At 36.4% G+C, this 27,219-nt stretch overlaps 1 protein-coding gene across 1 annotated transcript in view; it reads left to right on the top strand.

The window, feature by feature from the left end:
* The window catches only part of COG6 (component of oligomeric golgi complex 6), a 53,816-nt gene extending 27,757 nt beyond the window's left edge, over positions 1-26,059 (top strand). The window contains exons 14-19 of the mRNA XM_061434713.1: positions 6,989-7,120; positions 7,450-7,617; positions 10,502-10,609; positions 11,689-11,742; positions 13,156-13,235; positions 25,483-26,059. Of these exons, the coding sequence (XP_061290697.1) occupies positions 6,989-7,120; positions 7,450-7,617; positions 10,502-10,609; positions 11,689-11,742; positions 13,156-13,235; positions 25,483-25,630 (690 nt within the window). The 3' untranslated portion in view covers positions 25,631-26,059. The remainder of the gene's footprint in view (positions 1-6,988; positions 7,121-7,449; positions 7,618-10,501; positions 10,610-11,688; positions 11,743-13,155; positions 13,236-25,482) is intronic.
* Positions 26,060-27,219: the final 1,160 nt, after the last annotated feature.

Here is a 27,219-nt window from a genome sequence, read left to right as displayed (position 1 = left end):
GTTATCTGGGTCATGAAGATCTTTTTTGTATGGTGGTTCTATGTATTCTTGCCATCTCTTTTTAATATCTTCTGCTTCTGTTATGTCCATACCACTTCTGTCCTTTATTGTGCGCATCTTTGCTTGAAATGTTCCCTTGGTATCTCATTTTCTTGAAGAGATCTCTAGTCTTTACCATTCTGTTGTTTTCCTCTATTTCTTTGCACTGATCGCTGAGGAAGGCTTTCTTACCTCTCCTTGCTAGTCTTTGGAACTCTGCATTCAAATGGGTATATCTTTCCTTTTCTCCTTTGCCTTTAGAGGAGGAGTATATGTGTCCATAATAATATACAAATACAGAGGGGTAGCTTTCCAGAGAGGGAGTTACAAGAATTGAACTTTGAAGAACATAGGGGATTAGATAGGTGAAAAGGTGGGTGAGTAGAGGTCATCCTAAGTAGAGGAAACAAAAAGAATATGTAACTCTTTGTTTAATGAGACAGGATGGAATGTAGACAGAGAGGTCAGGTTGCAGACAGGGTAGTGAAGGGATTATCATTGAGGTAGTTTTTATGAAAATACATACTCTAAGGGAAGAGCCATAAGGGGACAGATTCTTGAAGGGTAAAGGTAAGTCTTCAAAAGTTGGTGACTGATAGAATGTGGTTAAATCAGAGGAAAGAGTTCAAAAATAATTCCTAAGTTCCCAACCTGGGAATATTGATACTAATTGCAAGTATCTGGAATAAAGAGAAAGTGCAAAATCTAGGGGATAAGATGACGATACGGTCTAAATTAGACAAGACACACGTGGGATATCCTCCTATATAGTCAGTCTCATCCAGCAGGGAGCCGTGCATTTGGATTTACAGGGTTTTGTGTGTAAAGAGTTGAATCCATGGGTTTGTATGAGGTCACTAGGAATCATGTTTAATGAGAGTAGGGCTTCTAGGACACAGTCTTGAGAAACAGTAGCATTTAAGAGAAGAAGGTAAGCCCAACAATGGTGGGATTCTGAAGAAGGTTGGAGAGGCAGGAGAGAAATGAGAAGAGGATTTTATCAGAAAAGCCAGGAGAATAGAGGGGAAAGCATGGTTGGTGGCACATACTGTAGGAAGAGTTCTGTTAAAAAAGAGGCAGCAGGTGTGTTATCTTTGTCAATATTAGGTGATCCATGACTTACTGAGGACAGTTTTATTCATGTGGTGGGGGCAAGAGCCAGATTGCAATATGGGAAAAGCACAGGAGAGTATTACCCAAAGCTTTACTAATTGGAAAACATAGGAACTAAAAAAAAAACTAAAAGCAAAATGTAGGAGGCATTCTTATCATGAAATCTGAAAAGAGAATAATAAAGCAGAATGGTAAAAGGCAAAATGGACGTACATTTCTACAGTCAATTAGAAAACAAAAACAAAATTGATTATTTGTTGAAAAGATCAACAAAATTGACAGCCTTCTAGCAATTCTTTAAGCAGTGACAAAATTTAAAATTATAATATCAGAATTGGAAATAATAACCAGAGAGGAGGACTAAAACTTATTAGATATTTAATCAAATTATTGAGGGAAAATATTAGTAAATGAGAAAGTAGAAGTACTTCCTTTACCATATAAAGATTAATAAAACTAACAGCCAATATCATGATTAACATAGAAGCACTATTACTATGTTTCTGTTTAAGTCAAGAAAGGACACAACAAGAATACTTGCCAAGAACTGTTTATTTAAATAACAGTCCAGATAAAGTAATGAGAGATACAAACATTTTAAAGGAAGAAATAGGGGATTATTTGTGATGCTCTGATTGTACTTCAAAAACTCAAGGAATACAATTGGTGACAAGATCAATATACAAGGATAAATAATTTTTGGGGAATTTGGCAATGTAGAAATCTGGCAACCAGGGAATTTGGGGAATTTGGCAACTAGGAATCTGTCTTTACACCTTAGACAACTGCATTAGCAGAATTTGTCCAATGTAACTATTTTGGGACTCTGGAGTCTACTGAAGAATTGCAAATTCTAGGGGAAGGCTTGAATTGTAAATTGCAGTCAGTTTTGGTCAACTTCAACTCTCAGCACACTTGCAACTACCCATCTCCCACCCGCAGGGCTGTGGGGCAGCTGTGCACTTGTTCTTGAGTGCCTTGCACACAGCTTGTAGAGCCAGGGTGGATAAAAAGGACCCTGTCTTCCATACCTCTGGGATCTGCTCTCATCCCAGAGTTGTGAAGAGGAGGGTGGCCATTGTTTCTGCACCTCCGCGTTGTGACAGACTCCTCCTCCTAAATTGGTCAGTTGGCTAAATTGACTTCCTGGTGATTTCAAAGGTTAGTGCATTTTTTCTACCCGCTTAATGTTTTTTCTTTTTCCCACGATGGGAGTCAGACATTAAAAACATTCAAAAACAACTGTATATACAAGGAAAATTAAAAAGTAACCACATGTTCAGGGAAAGGAGCAGGCTCAGAAAGACCTGAGAACTTTAGTTTACACCTCAGCCTGATCCTTGGCACAGAGATAGCCTACTAGTTTAAAAAAAAAAAAAAAGTAACAAGAAATGGCACCCCCTGGAGAAGGGAGAGAATTTATTTCCAGGGTTAACAAATAGTGTTTTCAGCAAAAAATCACAGGGCACACAAACAGGGAAATGTGGCCCATTCAAAGCAAATACCTTCCTGCAAAAGACTTGCTGGCACATCTACCAGCCAGACTTGAGAACAGTTATGTTAAACACGAGTCAGGAGAACAGTGTGTGAACAAAATGGAAATACCTGCCAAGAGTTAGAGAATCTCAAAAAGAAATTCTGGAGTTGAAAAGTATAGCTAGCAAACCAAATGAAGTCCTCAGAAAAGATTATACATCCTGACCAACTGGGATTTATTCCTGGATTGGAGGGATAGTTCAGCAAGTGAAAGTCAGTCAGTCATAATTACCACATGGATTGTTTTTTCAAGTCCTTTGCCATTTTCCTACTAAGTTGTATCTTATTCTTGTTATTTTCTGATATTGTTATACATTATGAATATTAAGTGTCATATATATTACAAATCTTTTCTCCATGTCATCATTTACCTTTTGATTTTGCCTGTAGTATATTCTGATACATCCCTTTTAATGTTTACACCATAAAAATCTAACATTTTTTTTTCTCTATTGTTTCTCCTTTGGGAACTTGCTATAAAACGTACTTCAAAAACTTTCCCACATCAATAAAATATATAGAGAATTTATTATATGCTAAAGCTAATATCTATTAGTGGGAAAGTGTTAGAGTATTTAATAAGCATGTTCTTAGGTTTTTCTGTAATTTCACTTTTATATTGAATTTTTAATCTACATAAAGTTTATTTTTGTCCATGTGGGGAAAGAAGGATCACATTTATTTTTCTCAAATGGTTATCCATTTATTTTGTTTTATTTTCATTCAAAAAACCCACTAAGTTCTGTATTTCTCTTATAAAGTTAAAATGAAAGTTGCAGGAAAATACAATGGTTAATACAAATAAAATTTTAAGTGTGGTGTCTTCCAGCTAAATTCTAGAACAGAATAGGATAAAAACAGGGAAAGAAAGAATTGTAATTTGAACATCAGATCAGATCAGATCAGTCGCTCAGTCGTGTCCGACTCTTTGCGACCCCATGAATCACAGCACGCCAGGCCTCCCTGTCTATCACCAACTCCCGGAGTTCACTCAGACTCACGCCCATCGAGTCAGTGATGCCATCCAGCCATCTCATCCTCTGTCGTCCCCTTCTCCTCCTGCCTCCAGTCCCTCCCAGCATCAGAGTCTTTTCCCATGACTCAACTCTTTGCATGAGGTGGCCAAAGTACTGGAGTTTCAGCTTTAGCATCATTCCTTCCAAAGAAATCCCAGGGCTGATCTCCTTCAGAATGGACTGGTTGGATCTCCTTGTAGTCCAAGGGACTCTCAAGAGTCTTCTCCAACACCACAGTTCAAAAGCATCAATTAAGTACCAATTAATACTGCAGCCTATGTGAGATTAGGTGAATGAAATTATTATTATTTATTGTTATCAATAATTATGCCCTGAAATGTTTTTCTTAGATATGAATTGGGTAATAGTTAGGCATATTTTAACATTACATTGAGATTGGAATATGATACTGTTTATAGCTCATGTGTTACTTATATGTACACAACCATTTCAGGTTTCTTTCAGAAAATCTTACTTTCTCCAAATTTTAATGTTCCATATTTTATGTTAAGTATACTATCATCTTATTCTGCCTCTTATAAACCATTCATCTCTTCCAAGAAGATATAGCCTTATGAGGAAAACATGTATTGCAGAATGGTCTTCACTACCAAAGCACCCAGTTTTTGTTAATAGAATTTTAAAGTGGATTATAAAATTGTTAGGAAGAATAGCTTTTATATAAAGATATAGCCAGAAATGAACTCTTTTATGATTCCTTCTTTGCTTTTAAAAAGACACATTTGGGAGCTAATTCTTTATCTGGTATGCTAAAGGAAAATTCAAGGACATTATTTAATTGAAAGATGTACCTTTTCCCTAACAAAGTGTTTGAAGCCCTTCAGTAGTCAAGTGTGTGTACTCCCTTGTTTATCAGGCTCTCCTGAAACATTCATAGCTGTGCATCTAGCAAAATCTAAAGGATCCCCTAAGAGATACAATGTCATATCAGTTTTAGCTAGAGAGGCATTTTCTGAAAAGTTCTTTTCACTATAGTAATTCAATACTAATTTAAAGGGTATATTTTATCATAAATGAAACCCATATCAAATTAATAGTAAGCAGGGTTGATTTGCCTAGCACTCTGAAAAGAAAATCTAAATGGTCCTTTAAATTTTGATTTAAATTCTTGGATATCACTCCTGTTTAGAATGTCTTATTACTGTTCAAATTGTAGTTCTTGGAGGAGTAGCTTGGGCATCATGTCGGAGTTTATTAGTTTAGCTGAGAAGAAGAACCTCAGGCACCTGAGATTAAGATTCAGACCTGCTGAATCAGAATGTGCATTTAACCAGATTCCCTGGTCATTCGTTTGCATCTTAAAGTTTGAAAAATGCTTTTTAAGAGGAATACTTCGAGATTTACATTATTCCTTACAGATTATTCTGCCAGGAAAAACAGACAAAAACAATGTTTTCAGCTAAAATGCTTTTGAAATTTTAAATAAAACTATGTGAAAAAGTTGTAATTTTTTTGACATTTCAAACATTAACTTGTACTCTTAAATTTCTTTTGAATAATTTTATTGACTTAAAATTGTAATTCCATAAATAAGTAAGGTAAGAGGAAGCTTTCAGAGGAAATGGTTGTGGTATAGAATGTGGTGATAGTTTCAGTGTGTGTTACCGAGAGGGGCCTCATGTGCCCACAGGGCTGGAAAGCCAAACTCTGACCGTGGGTGTTTGGACCGAAGTAAGGGTTTATGTCGTCTAGTCAAGGCTATGGTTTTTCCTGTGGTCATGTATGGATGTGAGAGTTGGACTGTGAAAAGGCTGAGTGCCGAAGACTTGATGCTTTTGAACTGTGGTGTTGGAGAAGACTCTTGAGAGTCCCTTGGACTGCAAGGAGATCCAACCAGTCCATTCTGAAGGAGATCAGCCCTGGGATTTCTTTGGAAGGAATGATGCTAAAGCTGAAACTCCAGTACTTTGGCCACCTCATGTGAAGAGTTGACTCATTGGAAAAGACTCTGATGCTGGGAGGGACTGGGGGCAGGAGGAGAAGGGGACGACAGAGGATGAGATGGCTGGATGGCATCACTGACTCGATGGGCGTGAGTCTGAGTGAACTCCGGGAGTTGGTGATGGACAGGGAGGCCTGGCGTGCTGTGATTCATGGGGTCGCAAAGAGTCGGACACGACTGAGCGACTGATCTGATTTGATCTGAAGGGTTTATTTGCAGAGTGCCAAGCAAGGAGAACAGGCAGCTAATGCTCAAAAGATGGGAATTCCTCGATGGCTTTCAGGCAGGGTTTTTAAAGACAGTGTTAGGGGAAAGGATCTTAGGATGCATGACCAGCTTGTGGACCTTCTGATTGGTTATTGGTTATTGATTACTTTATTGGTGATAAGGTAACAGGGTGATGTTCTGGGAATCTTAACCTGCTGGTTCCAGCAGGAGTCTGTGTGTTTGTGATCAGCATGTAGTCACCATTCTCTGCCCGGATGGGGGTCTTACTTTCTCCAGAACAACTCGGAGTATGCATTGGATTGTTATCTATATCTTTTCAGGAGGGACTAGGAGTCCTGTGAGTCTGTTGTAATCATTAACCATTTGCTTCTGCTCTTCGGAACTCAGGAAAGGCGTAGGAGACTAAAGCCTTTTGTTCCACAAACAGGAAATGGGGGACACGGAGGGGCTTTTGTACCTCGGAATGTCCTGTAGGGTCCTGCTTGGTTTCAGTCTCCCCTTTTCTTTGATACTCATCAGTCCTTAGGGGAACAAGGGCAGGACAAGAAAGGGAGTCTGGTTTTGGATAAGAGATTACTCATAAACTCAGTGAGGGAACTCAGTTGTAGGGGGACTTAGTTTCAAGTATATAGACCCTGAACCTGTACATATTGGGCCACAATATCTGAGACTGGGGCATGACAGGGAGTGGTGATTCTCAATTATAGCTGGGAAGTGCTGGTCTCTCTCTGAATTACTTCTTTCTTAAGACTAGGGCTGAACAGAATAGGCCATTTCAAATCCATATGAAAATATAATCCTAAATTCAAAGACTACTAAGTTTTTCCTCAAAATTTTTTTTTTGTATTTTAAAAGTACACTTTCTACACTTCTGATATATTAATTCTGAGATAATCTAACAAAAACTTCTGTGTCACTTTCTGTGATTTTCATTAGTACAATAGAGAATAAACGATAGATGATAGATTTTGTAATGTGTCAGCCAGTGCTTTATGTCTTTCATATGAATGATTTTACTGTGAACTGGCATTTATTTAGACACTAAAATTTAGTAGAAAAATATAAGCAGTGTATAGGTCATCCTTTATTTTAGGTTGAACTCCCACCACCTGATCTTGGACCAAGTTCTGCCTTAAATCAGACGCTCGTGTTGCTGCGTGAAGTTCTAGCGTCTCATGATTCTTCAGTTGTGCCGTTAGATGCCCGTCAAGCTGATTTTGTGCAGGTGTGTTGTAAATTCACTCTTAATGACCATTGCTCCTCTAATGTAGATTCTGTTGGAATTCTGGCATTTCATAACCCATGTATCTTGACACCCCTTCTCAATGTTTTTTCCTTCAAATAGTAAACCATTTCCCATTAATTTAAAAAGTAATATATATTCAATGATGCTTAAGAGTTATAGTTTTTATGCCATTTAATCTCTTTCATATGTGCTTCCGTAAGTTGGTCCCTTCCTCTTTAGTTTGGCATTCACTGTGAAGTGCCGTTAACACAGACCTGTGTCACTGGTACGGAGATGAAGGGTCTGTTTAATTCTATTTCTCATTGTAGGTTTTATCGTGTGTCTTGGATCCTCTCCTCCAGATGTGTACTGTATCAGCCAGCCATTTGGGCACAGCTGATATGGCCACTTTCATGGTCAATTCACTATATATGATGAAGACGACATTAGCTCTGTTTGAATTCACTGACAGACGTCTGGAAATGCTGCAGTTCCAGGTTAATTTTGCCATAACATGACTGCTCACTGTGATAAAATCTTCTTTTTCCATACATGATCTCAGTTATTGGCTATAAGCTAACTTCAGTGACCTGATTTCTATGAATCCCTTGTTATAGTCTGATAATACCTCCCTTCCCCCCAGGCATATTCAGTATTTTAGTTTAGTTTGGGAGAAGCCACGGTATGTAATGAGTAGGATATTTTATTCAAACCATAGTATGTGGTGGTAGACTGGAGCTTTTCTGACTAATTTGAACCATTACCCTGTATGCAGATTTCAGTTTCCGAACTGTGAATAACGTGCTATATTTTTCGAACTGCGGAACTTGTGCGGAAGGTGTTGCAAAGGACAGATACATTTTTATCTATGTGTAAATCAGTGTTAGGCACAACATTACAATTTGTTAAATCAACCATGCTGGTCCTTAAGCCACATGGTCTCACTTAAGAGTCACAACAAAGCCATTTATAAAATTTACCAGACACTTGACTTCTGAGTTTGAAATAGTGATTTGGTAGATAAAATGTTTTAGAAAAACACAAAACTCTGAATCTTCTTTATTATCACAAGAATATAAACAGTTGGCAGTGGCTGCAGTAAAAATATATTGTTTTTGGTTTTTCCAAGGAATGAGTTTTGAGACCTCTAAATTCATGATATTTCCTGCTCTTTCTTTCTTTTCTTTTTTTTTTTTTTTTTACAAAATATGAGGTATGATTAATTTTTCTTTCTTCCATAATTGTTTATGTATAATTAGTAAAAATCTTTTAAAAAATTCATTGGTTTTTAATGTATTTATCACTAATTCAACCCCAAACTGCCATTTGTCTAAATCTGTTCCTGAAATGTGCAGATATATATCAGTTGTCCAACAATCTGTTTTATCATTAGTTATCCTTGTTTCTTAAATATCCCAAAGTTATTTTTTGCATCCCAAGAGGACACACCCTACCATGTGAGTGCTTATTAGGTCTGCATCATGCTTGCTGTTAGGCGGTGGCCAGTGCTGGTCTCATGGGCCAGACCAGAATCAGTGTGGAAGGACTGGGCAGTGGTGTGGCTGCTTGCTGGGAGGCATGCCCCTGCAATAATGGTTTTCCCTGTTTAGTAAAAGAGTCTTGATTTTCAGATCTTTTCTATCAATAGCCTGGTAATTTTCTTCCATTCTTAAACACTTCTTCCAGTGTTCTGAGAAATCCAGGCTAGTCTGATTCTCTTTAGTTTTGCAATAAACCTGTTTTATTCATGTGGAAGCTTATAAGGATTTTCCTTTGAGTTCAGATATTTCCTCGGGATATTTTTTAGTATGTCTCTTTTTTTGTTACTTCCATTTTGGACTTTGCAGAGCCATTTCAGTCTGAAGATTCAACCTTTTTTTTTTTTTTGCTCAAGGAAGTTTTCTGTTATCTTTAATTAATTATCACTTCTCCATCTGTTACTTTTTATATTCTGAATATAAAAAGCTTCTGTCCTTAGTTGGCTTTATCTCCTGAACCTGTCTTTTAATTTGTGTTTAAACCTCTTCACTTTAATATATTTCTTTGATATTTATTCTGTATTACTTATTATTCTTCATTTTTCTTTCAGACACTAATTTGGTTCTTAGTGGTAACTCTTTCATTAAATATTTATATTTGCAATCTTATTTTTCTTGGATTTTCAAAGAGACTAGTAAGTAAAGGTTCTAATTGTACTTTCTTGGGCATTCACTTGAAAAATATTAAAGTGCCCTGTGTCTTTCAATCTACATGTGTTAGTTGCTCAGTCATGTGACTTTGCAACTCCATGGGCTGTATCCCACCAGGCCCCTCTGTCCATGGAATTTTCCAGGCAAGAATACTGGAGTGGGTTGCCATGCCCTTCTCCAGATCTTCCCAACCCAGGGATCGAAGCTGGGTCTCCCACATTGCAGGCAGATTGTTTGCTGTCTTAGCTACCTGTGTTACCTCAAGAAAAGACACTTGTTTTCGTTACTCTGGTGGCTTTCCTCTTAGAATGTATCACCTTTTTTAAACCAGTTTTAAGTTTTTTAAAGGGAGGGCCTCAGCTTCTGTAGAGGCTTGGACAATGGCAAGCATTCAGGTGGGAACATCATCTGTTAATAGTGAACTGTGTCATTGGTAAACAGGTTGATAACAGTGAGGGAGGAACAGCAGGAAGAGCTCCAGGCTTTCAGGCCTGTACTGGTAAAGAGGAGGGAATTCCTTCCTGGGAATTTGTCATCCCACAAAGGCAGTCTCCGCCTGTGACTTCTGCCCCCATTAGCCGTAGGTAGCTTCCCCAAGAACAGCAAAAGCAGGTAAGCGCATACAACTCCCACCTGCCAGCATAGTCTCTGTAGGCAGCCCCTGACTCTGACGCCTCTGACTAGTCTTCTGCTGGGTCCTCAGCCATCCCCTAGTTGTCCCAGATCTGCTTTCTTCAGGAGAACTTACAGCTTCAGCCCCTGTGGGATTTCCTCCGGGGCTCTCCAGATGGCATATCTGATTGGCTGAGTCAGTCCAGTAAGTGGGGAGCATGAGGCCGTGTGGATGTGAGGAACAGCGAGTCCTCATCCTCCCAGAATTCTTCCTAAGTATTTTATTTTACATTGTTGTTGTTGATGAGTAGTTTTTGTTTGTTTGCTTCATACTAGCTTTTAAAAGAGCTAAGAAGCAACTCAGTTTTTTTTGACTAGTCCCGGAATCCTCAAAGAAGACTTTCTTTCCATTTGTGAGAGGACTTCCTCTTTGAGGAAGGAAAAATCTTTATATAAGAGCAGTCCCTGTGCCTCAGCAAGGAACACGATGAAGAGCTAAGAGTCCAGGCTAGTCTACTTCTACTCTCATCAGTCCTATTCTTCTTTTAAAATGTTTTCTTTTAATTGTATTTTATTTTAGATTGAAGCACATTTGGACACACTTATAAATGAGCAAGCTTCTTATGTTTTAACCAGAGCAGGCTTGAGTTATATTTACAACACGGTACAGCAACATAAAGTTGAACAGGTAAGTACGTGGCTGTTTCTAACTAGAGAGAAATACCGATTTAGACTGTGTCTTCTAGAGCTAGACTCATTAGAATCTTGGCTTTGCCACTTAAAAGCAGTTTTTCACTGGGAAAGTGACCTGTCTCTGTTTCCTCATTTGTAAATTGAGGGTACTAATATGTGTAACATAGGGTTATTCTGAAGATTAAGTGAGATAATGCCTGTGTAGTGCTCAGATGACTACCTGAAATATGGTAGAGTGTCCCCAAATGTTAACTGTCCTTTTTACCATAGATAGTTTGGGTTAAAAGTAATGAAAATATACAAAAATTAGTATAGAAAAATGTATAAATTAATACAGTGGTAAATTTTTCAGAGTCCTTCATCACCATCAACTAATTGAATGCTTAGATTACTATATATAAATATCAGTCATTCCCCACTTTAATTTAGCAGATCATGGTCTATTATTTGGAAAGGTAAATACTTCTGGGGCATATGATCTTGTTCAGTTACGGAACTCCAGTAGAATTAGAACACGGAGTGGTAGAGAAGCCTAGGAAACCATGTAAGCATTTTTCTTTAAAAAGCAAAAAACTCTTTTAAATAACATTAAGATGAAGAATATTTTATAGCCCAGTAACTCTTAAGTGACACTCTCAAAGATCACAGGTTTTGAATTTTTTCTTTTGATAAGGTAATACGTTTCCACCAGAAGGAGCTGATTCTGCTACCTTTTTTATACTATCTAAAATTGTCAAAATGAGACTCTTAGAGTCCCTGTTTCTCACTGCCGTTTCTCAGTACTTAACTGCCCTTTTTTCTTGCTTATGATTTAATCTGAAGTATCCTGCCGTTTCATTGTTCGTAAACGTATGTGCTCCTCACTCCAACACCTATTATTGAGGACCTTCATGCTAGTTATACAAAAATTAACAGGTCATAGTCCCTCTTTTAATTGAGGTTGAAGATGGGACCTTCTTTGGAAATAAACTAAATTTTCAAATTTTGGAAGTCTGCTAATGGACTGTATTTCATAAGTGAACTGTAACACATAGCACCTGTTTTCATCTTGTTTTTGGCCTTTTGTTCCCTAAGGGCCCTTTAGCTAATTTGCCCAACCTAGATTCTGTGGCACTGAAGGCTGCAATGGTAAGTACACAGTAAAGCATGTCAGTATACGTTTCCTTACGGAATGTTATTCTTACTCCTTCTCATGTGGTAATTTGCTGTATTCACAACTGGTTCTGGGCATAATGATTGCACATGTATTCCTTTAAAGAGGTCTGATCAAGACAGACATTGGTAGTAATATCTCACTGTGCCCCAATAGTCGTATTATTCCTGTTTAAGTTTTCTTCAGTTTCAGAATTTTACTCCTAACCTAATGAAGAAACAGGAATGACAACATGAAGAAGTTAGGCTATATATCATTAGAGAAAACCACCAATAAGAGCTGCATTTATCATGCAACTAAATAAATGTATAAAGAATACAGTTGTGAATTGTGATAATGCTGTGAATTAAATTATGCAGGTCCAAAATCTCAGAGTCAACCCCTTCATCCCATTTACTATTAACCAAATCGTGATGATTTTGCTCTCTAATTTTCTCAGATCTCTTCTCTTCTTTCCACTCCTGTTGCCCTTGTCTGAGATGCTGCAGGAGCTACCCGTTTGTTGCCCTTGCATCTGCTATGTACGACCTCCCCTTTGATTCTTTTTGCTGTGGCCAGAGTTAGCATCTTAAATTCAAATCAGATGATTTCCCCCCTTTCATTATTTCCCTCCTTTAATGGTTTTCATGATGCTTTTACAGTAGAAATTAGAATCTGTTAGAAAATCTTTCAAGTCCTACATGGACTGAGCTCTAGTAGCCATTCTTTCTCACCTAAGCCTTCATCCACTGTCCCCACTATGCACACACTTAACCTAATGTCAGTTCATCTTCATGATTTCACTTAAAATGTCCTTTGCTCAGAGATGCTTTTGCCAAACACAAAGATTACATCTGTGTCATCCTGATGGATGCTTTTGTAGTATTGGTACCTTGGTTTTTCCTTTATTTACATTTGTTTACTACCTCTCTCACTAGACCGTGAGCTCTGTGAAGCTAGGGATTGTCTTTTTTTGCTCACCATTATATTTACATTACGTTATAAGGTACCTTACCAATAACAGGTACTCGATGAATATTAATAATGAATAGATGAGCGAATGATTAACAGATACTCTGGATTTTAAAAAGTAAGGCAGACTTGAAATATGATGACTTAACATCTTATTAATATTATTACCCAGAAGTTTGGTGAGGGAGATCAAAATGAATGGCTTGGATTTAAAATTTTAAAAGTAGATATTGCTGATACTGAGTACCTTAAAGAGTTGACACTTGCAGTCAGTTTAGTTGGAATATATAAGAAATAACTCATTTTGATCACAAAGACCTCCTTATTTGGAATATGGGGTTTTTCCAAGGATTTAATCCTTAAGAAGGAATGATTACTAGGGAGGTCTGTTAGCAGATATGTGCACTTTGTGTTTTGAATTTCTCTGTTTCATTTAGGTTCAGTTTGATCGCTATCTGTCAGCTCCTGACAACCTGTTAATGCCACAGCTGAACTTTCTTCTAAGTGCCACAGTGAAGTAAGTATTTATTGGTCCCAATTATTAATAGTTGGTAAAGATTCACATACATTTCTTAGAAAAAAATTGTTTTTTTAAAAAAGGAGATTTAATCATTGAGGATTTATAGTTCTCAACCTCTCAGCACCCCTAAGAGATCTGACCTTACCCTGTTCATACTTGTTCCTTACATGTTTGTAGTTTGAAAGTGTCGGTTTAGTGAATGCTTTTTTTAAAAGTAATGGGACTTATATAATTGAAGCTACAATGTGATAATATGAAGTTCCATTGTATTAATATAATGTCAAAATTGCACTGAATATGTAATGAAAAATTAGTAGTATGTTCATTGTGCAACATAGATGTCCTGCTGTTTAGATCATTTTGGACTCTGGAAGTTTCTATAAATATATTATAAAATTGTTCGATATCATGTATTAGAAATGTGTTCAAGACGAAGGACTATACATTAAAATATAAGGATATTACAATTAGAAGAAAGAGAAATTATACTGGGTGACTTCTTGATTTTAGCAAAAATATTGACAAAATTTTGTACAAGTAGGAAATCAGACATCTGTACTTTTTTTTCTTTCCATTCAGCTAGTGTATTAAGTGCCCTGTGTACCGGGCACTGCAGAGTAAGATTTAAAAGCCAGTTTCACTATCTTAATAGAGATTATAGTCTGACATGTCAATTACACACTTGAACAAATATTTACGTTCAGTTCAGTTCAGTCGCTCAGTCGTGTTCGACTCTTTGCGACCCCATGAATCACAGCACGCCAGGCCTCCCTGTCCATCACCAACTCCCGGAGTTCACTCAGACTCACGTCCATCGAGTCAGTGATGCCATCCAGCCATCTCATCCTCTGTCATCCCCTTCTCCTCCTGCCCCCAATCCCTCCCAGCATCACAGTCTTTTCCCATGACTCAACTCTTTGCATGAGGTGGCCAAAGAGTGGAGTTTCAGCTTTAGCATCATTCCTTCCAAAGAAATCCCAGGGCTGATCTCCTTCAGAATGGACTGGTTGGATCTGCTTGCAGTCCAAGGGACTCTCAAGAGTCTTCTCCAACACCACAGTTCAAAAGCATCAATTCTTCGGTGCTCAGCCTTCTTCACAGACCAACTCTCACATCCATACATGACCACAGGAAAAACCATAGCCTTGACTAGACAAAGTACAATAAAGAAAGAACTATGCAACTTGAAAAAAAATGCTTTAAATATCTGAAAGGATGTCATGGTACAGAGGTGGTCCACTTGCCTTCTGTTGTTCTGAGGAGCAATATGTAGAGCAAGGAGGCAGCTTTGGGCTCAGCATGACGAAGAATTTGGTGTCAATTAGAATTGGCTGGAAATGGATTCTCTCAGACATAGAGTTAGGGTTCTAACTATAACTAACCTAATGAAGAAATTGGAATGACAATGAAGAGGTTAGATTATGTATCATTAGAGACTTCCCATCTGTCAATCATCCTTGGCTTATAGTTCTTGACTTCTGAAATGGATTCCAGTCTTAATATATTACTTTTGAGTGTGATACTCACCAACCTCTACTCTATTACCTTCTTAGGGAGTTCCCACATTAGTTGTGGTCAGTGTAATTGATTTTTTTTTTTTTTTTTACTTTTTTTTTTTTTATCTTAAAAGATCTCATATTATCAACATAACCAAAATTCTAAAGAACTGGGAGACTATAAAACAAATTCCTTTATGCCATAATTCAGATTGTTTGTTTTTCTTAAGTTATTTACTTTGTTTAATCAAATACCTGTAACTTTTTTATATTTAACCACTTGTTTTAGTACTTAGTACTATATAGGCATGATATGCATTTGATCTTACTTATAAGGCATTTGAAATATTAGGAGGTAACTTTTATTCACTTAAATTTTGAACCTTTTCAAAATGGTAATCTGTTTTTAAATAATTTAAAATAATTTCTGTCTAAAATAATTTCATATCCATATCAATTTCTATTCATAGTCTATTTAAAATATCAGTTGTTTCTTTGAAATAGAGCTTTGCAGTGTAAAACTTTCTTTATTCCTGTCTTGTTCTGTTAATGTTCTGTTTTCTGCAGTGTAAAACTTTCTTTATTCCTGTCTTGTTTTGTTAATGTTCTGTTCTCTATAACTTTGCTTGTCTCTGTGGTTGTAGTACCTTGGGGACCCCTGTCACTCTTCTCTTCTTTTTTCTTGTCTTGTGTTGACTGCCTCTCAAAGTGGGTTTTGATTGAATACTTCAGCCTTGGAATAAACTATGGAATGAATTTAAGTATCCAGGAAATGAGCTTGTATTAAAAATTAAAAAGTAGAAAATTAAAGCATTTTTAAAGAATCCTTCCTTCCTTGTGATGAATTGGAAGGGCCTTGATCTTTTTTCAGTGCCAGACTCCAGCATTTATCTTTTAATAGCATAAAAATAGAGGTTGGACTATAGAAACCACAGTCATGCATATTTATAAAATATTCTGTGTCTTCTCTTATTGATTTAGAGTTCTTTGTATGAATAATTTAAGAAATAGAGACTATAGATGCTTCTTAAAGTGAGTGAGTAGAAAAGTGGATATGATTTGAGAATTCTTTGATTCAGGAATCTTCATCTGTTGCATATGGTATAAACAAAGCAAATTTCTTTAAAAGTAATGACTTTGGTTTTTTTGTTTGTTTTTTGAGGTAAATGGAATACTTTTCTTCTCTTTCACTGCCTCCTTTTAAGCATCTAGGGGATTCTCCAGGCAAGAATACCCGAGTGGGTTGCCATTCCCTTCCCCAGGGGATCTTTCCAACCCAGAGATCATACCTGGGTCTCCTGCATTATAGGCAGATTCTTTATACTAGTGCCCCTCAGGAAGCCCTCCTTTTTAAGCCACTATCTTTAACTATCAGGAATACCAGTATAAACACAAAATAAGGCAGATTTGGTAATAGGGGCAAGGGTGAGCCTACCAAAGAAATAGTGGCTACTGGAAATGTGCAAACTGATAAATGGCTGGGACTCAAACTGTGCTTTAGAGACCTGGGAAAGTCTAAGCCTTAAAAGTGAGGCTAATCTGTCCTACAGTATAGGCTACTTAAGACTCATAAAGAAAAGACAAACCTCTAAAAGATCATGTGGATCTTTACTGAATTAACTGCCTTCCAGAACAAAACTTAACACTCCTAAATATGGCAAAATACAATCAACAGTGTAACATTTATGGTGCTGGACATGCAATAAAAACTACTTGGGTATAGTACTAGGAAAGTATGAACCAAAACTAGAACCAAATCTGTCAACAGAAACAGACTCACCAACACAGGTTACAGAATTAGCAGGTAAGATCTTTAAAACAGCTATTTCAGATGTGTTCAGGGACTAAGAGGAAAACTCACTGGGTAGAAATAATCACCAGTTGGACATTCTAGAGGGAAGGATCAATCAGCTTGCAGAGAGAACAGTAGTAATTGCCCAGACTGAAGCTCAGGTAGGAAAAAATTAAAAGCTGTAGAAAGATGAAGAATCTTAGGTGGTGAATTGTGAGACGATAACAAGCATTGGAATATAAGTGAAGTGTCATAGTGAGATTAAGGCAAAAAAAATTGAAGGCATAAAAGAATTTTTTTCAAATGTGATGGAAAACATGAACCCACAGATTCAGGAAGCTAAATAAATCACAAGGAAAATTATACTAAGGTACACCATAATCAGATTATTGCAAACCAGTGATAGAGAAAAAAAATCTTAAAAAGCAAGATTTTAAGGGGAACAATGATATTATTTGTGGGAGCAATGATAAGGCTACTACTGACTTCTTTATAGAACAGTTCAAACCAGAAGACAGTAAATCACATCTTTTAAAAAGCTGAATGATAAAACAGTTTCAACTTTGTGTATTCGTCAAAAGTATCTTTCAAACTGAAAGCAAAAAAATACATTTTGAGATAAGATAAACAAAAGTAGAGAGCATTTATCACCAGTATACTTCACTGCAAGAAATGATAAGGAAAGTTCTTCAGGCTGAAGAAAAATGATACTACAGGAAAACTCATGTCTACACCAGGGAATGACAAGCGCAGGAAATGCTAAATATAAAAGATAGTGGACCTTTAAAGTAAAAATACTGACAGTGAATGTGGGATTCTTAACACTGAGAAATAGAGTTTATGGCTACAAAAAACATAAAGGATGAAGTGGGAAGGGAGTAGAAGTACACTGTGGAGATGCTGAAGGTTGCTCATGAAGTGCTTAATATTGTGTGAAGATAAATTGTAAACCCTACAGCGAGCACTAGAATCAATAATATGCCAGTGGATAAAACGGAATGTTAAAAGGACAGTTAGGACAATTAGATTAAAAGAAGGCGGGAAAAGAGAAAAAAAGAACAGGTGGTGTAAATATAAAATGAATAATAGGATGATAAACCTAAACTCAGCCCCAAATGTAAATATATTAAATGTAAAAGGGCTACACACTCCAGTTAAAAGGCCAAAAGTATTAGATTGGGTGTAAAAACCTGGCCCAACTGTCTGCAGTCTATAAGAAATCCACTTTAGGGCACGTTTAAAAGATCATATTGTACCATGCAAATAAAAATTATAATAAAGCTGAAGTAACTATATTCTGATGTTAACATCAGAAAAATTAGGCTGATGGGAAAATGATGCTACCAAAGATAAAGAGGGATATTTCACAATAATAGGATCAATTCATGAAGAAGATATAATAGTAAATATGTACAACTAATAGAGCTTCAAAAAACATGACATATAAGCTTATAAACATGACATATAAGCTTATTCTTACATAAGAAGAATAGATAAATTGGCATTCATTTTGATATTTCAACCCTCCTCTCTCAATAATTAATAGAAAAAGTAGAAAACTACTTGTTTGGTGTAAAGGAACTGAACAGTGTCACTAATCAGCTCAACCTAATAGAAAATATCACACACAGCTACAGAAAATAACATTCTTTTAAAGTGCATATGAAACATTCACTCAGCTAACATAAGAGCAAATAGATGTAAGAAAGCCACTAGTGAGTATTCCTGTCTATGAGCATGGTATACCTACCTGTTTATCCAGCTCATTTTTTAGAATTTTCAGTAAAGACTTAGTTTCTTCATATAGTTTTCCATGTATATTGTTGGGTTTATTCCTAGGAAACAGTTTTGTGACTCCTTTGATAAGGTCTTTTATTTTCCATTGCATATTCTCATTAGATGTTGCTGGTAAATAGGGAAAAATACTAAATTTTGTACATTAATTTTGAATCTGACCAGGTAATTAAACTCTTAGTTCTATTAGTTTATCAATTGTTTGCCTTGATTTGTTTTGTTTGTTTGTTTTTGGTACAGACATCTGAAGTTAATGAGTCATTAATTTTTTTCAGTATTTATGATTAAACTTACTATATTGACTAGGTGCTCCAAGTAAATAGTAGATGTAATGGTGAGTGTACATATTTTATTTTGAACTTTACTGAGAATGTTTCTGATATTTCATCACTTAAGTGTGATGTTTGCTGTAGATTTCCAGTGTTCCAATGTGGGCACACGATATTCTTCTCTAACTGGGTATGTAATGTAGTATTCTGTAAATTCTCAATGTAGTTCCAATCAAAATGCCATGGAACCAATTTATTAAATATTAACCTAGAAAGAAATGTATGAGAGCAGACTCCAGTCACTTTTGACTATCTCCACAGTTACCCCTCTGGTCCAAGGTAATATCATCTGTGCCTGGATTATCACATTAGCCTTGAAACTATTCTGCTTTGACCCTTGCCCTCTCTACCATTCCCACACCAGCCTCTACAGTCTAAGTTTAGCATCTCAGCTAGAGTGATCCTTGAATGAATTGCTTTACTTAACCCTCTCGGTAAGTCTGTACATTAGTATCTCCATTTTACAGAAAAGGACATTTTTTTTGGAAAGGTTAAATAATTGAAACAAGGTCAAACAGTTAGCAAGAAGCAGAGTCAAGATTTTCAAATCCAGTATTCCAGAGCCTGTTCTCTTGAGCTCGTACTATATTTTTATTAACTCTTTCTCTGCTGAGATTATATTGTTTTACTATTTTAAAAGGAAACTTGAAAATGTTAGGCGTATGTGATAGGCTGTATGAGACATATGTGAGATCTGTGCCTTGGTCTCACCTCAGATATGCTTTAATTTTTACTGTGAATGACAGAAAGCTGACCCGCTGTGGCATCTTTGGTATTTATATTGTGATAAAGAGAAATCAAAATGTTCTTTTTTTAATGTTCATTTTTAAACCAATCTATTATACATAAGTATATTTTTTCCCCTTAGTTTTTCGGGAATAGTTAAACTGTTAACACCTTTTCTCCTATGGCATGTTTGATTGCTTCTTAACTGTGGTGCTGTAATAAAGCTCAATTTTAGTGATCACAGAACCTGAATGTTGAAATAAGTTATTTTTAGAAGTGCTGGGTTTATGGTAATGTTGAAAGTTTTATCATGTTGTTATGGCAACCAAAATCTTAAAGTACTGATTAATGACAAGCTCACTGATTATGGAAGTTAGCAGTTCATTTTTTATCATGGCTCAGTACTTTAAATAATTATTTAAATTGTACGTAAGGTAATTTCAGTGAACATGTTTTAAAACGAGAATGGTATCTCTATTTAGTTATATAATAATGTTTATTAGCATTTTCAGAATTTATAACTGTAGTTTTATGCTACTGTTGACATTTATAACTGGACAAAAATAATTTCTTAATGTCTGGTATTCTCACGGATAGATAACTAAAATTCTTTGCACTTCTGTAAAATTGTGTAACAAGCTCATCTTTATTTTTTCTCATAGCACATTAGCTACATGATTATTATCTTTGATATTGATATACTAGAATAGCAAACTATACGGTGGGGAGAGGGGGGGGAAACAGCAACTATACTTTGCAAAAGTAAGAAGACTTTCCAGACCATGGAAATAAGGTGTGTAGGGTCTGGGAGACCAGCATGTCTTTTTCATGTCATATTGAAACATTGTTAACAGACCCATCAAAAATTATTTAGGGGAGTGTACCCTTGTTTGATTTTCTGTTTACTATTGATTAAAAGGTTCCAAGATGAAACTTCCCTGCTCTATGAGATGTTAGTTCATTTTATATGTAACCTCATTTATTCTAATCTTCCTTTTCAAATGCCTGTAAATGACCAATTCCTCAAAATGTTTTGTGAATCAACTTTACCATCTTAATAATTTCCTATATTAATGAATTACTTGTATGAGTCATGTTTTAAATTTTTTGAAATTACAGTGAGAATGTCATGTAAAGACATGTAAAGAGACCAAGAAAGTTAATGATCTAACTTTATAGGTGAATCTTGGCTTACATTCAAAAGCTTTTCCCTTTTAACTGGCCTTTTGCATATCTGCAAAAAGCATATCTGTGAAAAGCGGGATTTATCTTTGGAATTTTAACATAGAGAAACAGTTCTAAAAGTATTACATCCATCAGGTGTGTGATTGGCTGTGATTGATCAAAATACAGAAATTAAAATCTGAGGTGGGTACCCATACTAGAAAATAGCATACAGGACTGGAAAAAAAAAAAAAAAAAGTACTGCTTTTCTTTACATGTACTTGAAAAGATCAGTAGATAAAGGATATTCCACGTTTTCAGAAGCAAATGACTAGACTGAGATGATTTGCTGGTCATTTTGTATTTATACAGTTCTTGAATTTTTCTACTTTGGACACTGATTTTATTTTTCACTATAATGATTCATCATTATTTGACCTTCATATTTCACACATAATATTAGTGAATAATTTGGACCAAGACACCAGGCAGGCAGAAGGCAGACAGATAAGATATATATGATAACTTTTTAACATAAGGGGTGAACTTACATAGTAATTAGCATTAAAAATAAAAAGGAGGAGATAGTAAAATGGCAAGAAAATTGCTTTATTACTTTAGAAACACTACCCATTTATGTAGAAGTCACTGATACGTTTCATTACTCAGGGAACCCAGTTCCACAAAGTGATGTATGTGGATGCATATATGTGTGTAAGTGTATGAATAAGCATATATAGGTTTTTTAACAGCAGTTCATTAAAAACTCTTGGCTCAATGAAATGATGCAGTTTTAAAGCTGAAGGTATCTAGTAAAGGTTGTCAAGGTCAGTATTTTGTTTTATGACATTGGAATTAGCCTTGGAAAGGTTAAATTACTTGTTCAAGGAAGCGGTAAGTAGCAGGACTTGAGCTCGAGTCAAGATCTTCTGACAGTAATGGCCTTCCCTGTACCGTTTTACCTCTGCCATGTATCACTCATTAGGAGAACATTAATGAGTATGAGCATATGGACCTGTACCTGGCTTGGGTAGTAATAAGTGAACTTCTAACGTTTGTCCAGAAATATGGAATCACTATCAGTCTCAGTTCTTGCTCTTTACAGTTTGGATTTGACTCGGATTCACTTGGAGAATCTCCATTTCCGTTGCATTTCTGTCCTATTGACTTTAGAGGACCACTTCTGTTCCCTTCCCTTTTTCCTTTCCACTCTGTGAAAGCCTTTTTTGTCCACAGGCTTTTGTATCTCTCATCTTGTTCAGTGCAGCCATGTTCATTTTTTGATCCCTCCCTTGTCTTGGTGGCTTCTTAAACTGGGGAGTGGAATGAGGAAGCCCTATACCATCAAATACAAACATTTAAAGTGAATTACAAACTCTTACTTGGTCTTATTGGCTTGGTTTTATTTAATTATTTATCTTAGCAGTATTGCTTTATTCTGGTTTTCTGTGTTGCAGATTTATAATGATTTTCAGCTGTCTTGTGAGTTGTGGCTTATAAGTGGAAATGTGCCCTGAGTTACAACTAAGCTTTAGTAATGTTAAAAGTTTTCACTGCATGGATTTGAAATTAAAATTTTAAATTGATTATTTCAGAATTTTCAGTAATTTATTCTACATTTACCAGTTATTAACTCTGGATTTTTAAAAAATGTGTTTAATATTCATTTTTGTACCTTATTCTGATTTTAAACTTATTGTAAGAAGGAATAGCCTTGTTTGTATGTTTCACATGTAGCTTAAGTACACACTGTGTTCAGACTGAGTACAGATTTTAGAGTATGAGGTGTGAGTAATGTTTTATAAACCTCCAAATATCTTACTGCTTTCAGTAGGGGAGGGAGAGGGATGCATTGGGAATTCGGAGTTAATTGATGCAAGCTGTTTCATTTAGAATGGATAAACAAGGTCCTACTGTATAGCACAGGGAACTCTCTCCAGTCCCCTGGGATAGACCATGCTGGAAAAGAATATTAAAAAAGAATGTATGTATGTGTAAAACTGAGTCACTCTGCTGTACAGCAGAGATTTGTACAACATTGTAAATCAACTGTACTCCAATAAAGTATTAAAACAATTCAAATAAAAAATTTTACTGATTTTAGTACAGAACTAGAAGTGCTATATCTAAAATTCATTACTTGTTGCAAATGAGTATCAAATATTACAATTAACAGATTTTTTAAATGCTAATTATAATATTTTTCAGCTATGTCACTTATCAAAAATGATTGTTGTATCATTTTGATGCATCTATTGTTATGCTCAGTTAATTATAGGAGCGATCACTAATCAGCAGATTAAAAAAAAAGTCTCCAAGCCTCATCTGGTAAAGTAGATTACCAAATCAGTTTCTACCATCCTCCCTTCCAACAAAAAGGTAGTACAGCCAATAGCCTTACTCCACTCTGCTCAGAAAAGTTGCTCAACGTATCTGCCTTCTACCCAGTCTCATTCTGGAAGCTTTAGGGAAATGTCCGGTTGTTTTAACAAATCACGGTTGCTCAAATCGAGAGTTTGGAGACCCCATCGGAACAGTGTGCGATGACCCAAGACCATAAGTGGACTCCCTTCCTCATTCCATTCAACCAGTTTTATTCTTCTTTAGACCAGTGATCCCCATATTTCCACAGATAATCTTACAGAGGTATAATTTTGGTCATGGATGTTCTAAGAACTGGTTATTTCTAGCACTGAAGGACAGGGAAGTCTTCGTGGATGAGGGAGTCCATTTTTCCTGAGAATTAAGAGCATTGAAAGGTGGATGAGAGACATTGCAGGCTAATGAAGGTATGTGAGGGAGCAAAGGGCCTGAGGTCAGGAAGAGCAGGGCAGATAGGCCAGTCAGGGGTTGAGCTGGACTACAGAATTAGAGTAATGATGCAAATGGTATTATAGAAGATTTTGAGTGAAAGGGTAAGAAGTTCTGACTTCTCTGAAATTGGAAGAAGACATTGAATCGCCTTGAAGGGTCCTGGGTAAGGGGGAGACATGATAAAAGTTACGCCTTAGAAAGATTAATCTAACAATGCTTCAGTTGCTCAGTCATGTCTGACTCTTTGCGACCCCATGAATCGCAGCATACCAGGCCTCCTTGTCCATCACCAACTCCTGGAGTTCACCCAAACTCATGTCCATCGAGTCGGTGATGCCATCCAGCCATCTCATCCACTGTCATCCCCTTCTCCTGCCCCCAATCCCTCCCAGCATCAGGGTCTTTTCCAATGAGTCAGTTCTTTGGGTGAGGTGGCCAAAGTACTGGAGTTTCAGCTTTAGCATCAGTCCTTCCAATGAACACCCAGGACTGGTCTCCTTTAGGATGGACTGGTTGGATCTCCTTGCAGTCCAAGGGACTCGAAAGAGTCTTCTCCAGCACCACAGTTCAAAAGCATCAATTCTTCCACTCAGCTTTCTTCACAGTCCAACCCTCACATCCATACATGACCACAGGAAAAACCATAGCCTTGACTAGACATACCTTTGTTGGCAAAGTAATATCTCTGCTTTTTAATATGCTATCTAGGTTGTTCATAACTTTCCTTCCAAGAAGTAAGCGTCTTTTAATGCAGTCACCATCTGCAGTGATTTTGGAGCCCAAAAAATAAAGTCTGACACTGTTTCCCCATCTATTTCCCATGAAGTGATGGGACCAGATGCCATGATCTTCGTTTTCTGAATGTTGAGCTTTAAGCCAACTTTTTCACTCTCCTTTTTCACTTTCATCAAGAGGCTTTTTAGTTTCTCTTCACTCTCTGCCATAAGGGTGGTGTCATCTGCTTAAGCTACACTAAATGTGGAGGAGACTGGCTGGAGAAAGACCAATGGGATTTCACTTTCTCCTCCCAGCAGGAGTTAGTTACGGTCTGAACTGAAGTGATGGCACATATATATGACACTGGCAGAGACAGGAAACAGAAGTAGGTTTGGGAGTAAAGCTTTAAAGACACGTTTTTAATTTAGTTACTGTGAACATCAGAAAAGTGTTTTCATCAGTGCTTGTGTGCTCAGTTGTGTCTGACTCTTTTTTTGGCCTCATGGACTGTAGCCTGCCTGGCTCCTCTGTCCATGGAATTCTCTAGGCAAGAATACTGGAGTGGGTTGCCATTTCCTCCTCCAGGGAACCTGCCCATCCCAGGGATCTGGGATGTCCTGTGTCTCCCACATCTCTGGCATTGGCAGGTGGTTTATTTACCACTGAGTCCCCTGGGAAGCCTGTGTTCATCAATAGGTATAGTGATATAGGAGTAGAAATAGTTGGAGTTGATGAACTAAATGTCATGAAAACTATTCAACAATTAATGCAGATTTGAAGAACCCAATGCTATTTTTTTCTAAAGACATTTACTTCAGTTTATTTAAAATTATTTATCTTCTTTTATGTGCTTATATAGGAATGTGTGTTTGTAAAAATGCTGTGATTTGTTGCAGACAAGTGTCACCTTTGTGGGAGAGATGAAAAATTGAGGAGATGTGATTATTAGTATAGGAGCTGTAGGTGAAAGGACTGTATATTGTAAGTTATTCTGAGATTTGAAGGACTGATACATTTGAATGGTTATAAGCCTCTTTACAGTTAATGTGTTGTCAGTTGCATTTGCAAAATCAGTGCATTGATAGTGGGTTGCAGTTTCGATTTCTTGTTTAGTAATTCACAATGGTATTAGGCAATGTTCCAACCTAAACATCACAGTTCTACAGAGTGAGCAAAACACTGCCCCTGCCCTTCTGCAGCCTACATACTAATGGAGAAGATTTCATAAAGAAATAATAAATATAAAAAAACTTTTTATCCCCAAACTAAGATAACTTGTGTAGTTGTACAATGATTTTTAATAAGATGTGATAATTATGAAATACTTTGGTTCAAGTATGGAGCTTTCTTGGAATGCTTAGTCTTTCGTTTTCAGATTATATGTTAACACAAATCTGTTTGTCTGTCAATAGAGAGCAGATCATAAAACAGTCTACAGAATTAGTCTGCAGAGCCTATGGGGAAGTGTATGCAGCTGTGATGAATCCGGTCAATGAGTACAAAGATCCTGGGAGCATTCTACACCGATCGCCACAGCAAGTGCAGACACTTCTCTCCTGATCATCGTCTTTGAGTGTGGTAGCAGAATACTGCGTTCCTAAAACCCTGAAGGTTTTCTTGGTTTTTAGTCTGTTCATCTTTACTTTGAAATCTGATGGTTGCAATTTTCTTTGTATCATAAGAATTTGAATCCCAGTAATTGCTCTGGTCACAGTAATGTGTAAGTAGCATGTTGACCTGGGTTATTAGCAGTTGTTCTGTATCTGCTCTCCACACAGGACTCTCTTCTTTGCTAACCCTGTCTCTAGCTCTGCCATTTTGCCTCAATTCTGGAATACACATATGTGGAAAAAGTAGAATGAGAGGTTTCAGGGATTTTTGTTTTTAAACAAGATTAGTTCTAAATTTAACTGTACATTAAAAATTATCTAAACTTAAGAGTTAGTTTGAAGATATGACCTAATATTAATAAACATCTCTTTACTTAAAGATTCATTTGCTTCCTTATTAGATATTGTGAGTAGGTATGCTTAAACGGAGGAGCAGAAATATACATTCAGCAAAAACAGAGAGCAGTCATTTAAAGGTGGCTTTCACTCTGTGTCTGCCCTGGACTGAATTCAAGGTGAAATTCAGCGTCAGCTAGGATGTAGGTGTGAGGTGTGTAGACATCCTGTGCTGCATGTCAGTCTGGTGTTTAAAGGAATGTGTTTGTTGTACCATGTGGACTCTAAATTCAACTGTCTGTTCATTTTGTCTGGTGTTTAAATCAACGAAAAACTGATGTATTCTATCACTGGAGGGAAAATGCCAAAGTAGCAAACTTCTAATTGATGACATATCTCTTCATATGATGCCCCTTGCAAAGAATTGTTTGGGCTCTGACTTTGAAACTTGACCAAAAATGAGATTCAAAATCAGTTGTTTTTTTTTTTAAACAAATCTAAATGTATTTGATGTGACTTGACTTTGTTGGTAAGATGTTGAGGACAGTTCTTATTAGCAAAACCTTAATTTCTGGTAGATCTATAAAAAGAGCTATGTCCCCAAATTACAAATGAGAGAATGAGATATAAGGAAAACCTTGGTTAGGTTAAAATGTTTTGAAAAGTAGTAAGATAATATTTATTTGGCAAATACAGAATATATAACAAATTAGTATTATCAGAATGGGGCTGTTCTATCTGAAATTTACAATTGTATTAATATGATTTTTTTGGATCAAGAATAATTGGTTACATATCATCTCTTTTGGTGTTTGATATGTATTTTAATCTTTTTCCTTCAATAAATGTGGTATATTAAAGAAAATAAAGTATGATGTAAGGCAAGAGCTTAAATTTTATATAATTTATATCTATTGTGAGAAAAGATTGCTTGCTTATCATTAGTGAATTCCTTTGTTTTCTAGGGCAAATAAAAATATATTTATCTTTTTACCTAAGTTTTTCAAATAAAATACTAAAGTGTTTTTAGAACAGCGATCATCGCAGTATTTTTGTACATCTTATCAGTGTGTTTTTAGAAAACAGGCTAATGGGAAGGAAAATACAATACAGGGCCAAATTGATAAAACCAATGGAAGGTGGGCGAGCACAATGTGGTGTCAGTGTGACCTTGAGAACTTAGTTAAAATAAAAGACTGCAAG

The sequence above is a fragment of the Bos javanicus genome, chromosome 12 (genome assembly GCF_032452875.1).
Source record: "Bos javanicus breed banteng chromosome 12, ARS-OSU_banteng_1.0, whole genome shotgun sequence".
NCBI classification, from domain to species: Eukaryota; Metazoa; Chordata; class Mammalia; order Artiodactyla; family Bovidae; genus Bos; species Bos javanicus.
Note: the sequence above shows the minus strand (reverse complement) of the source record. Positions and strands in the feature narration are given on the sequence as shown.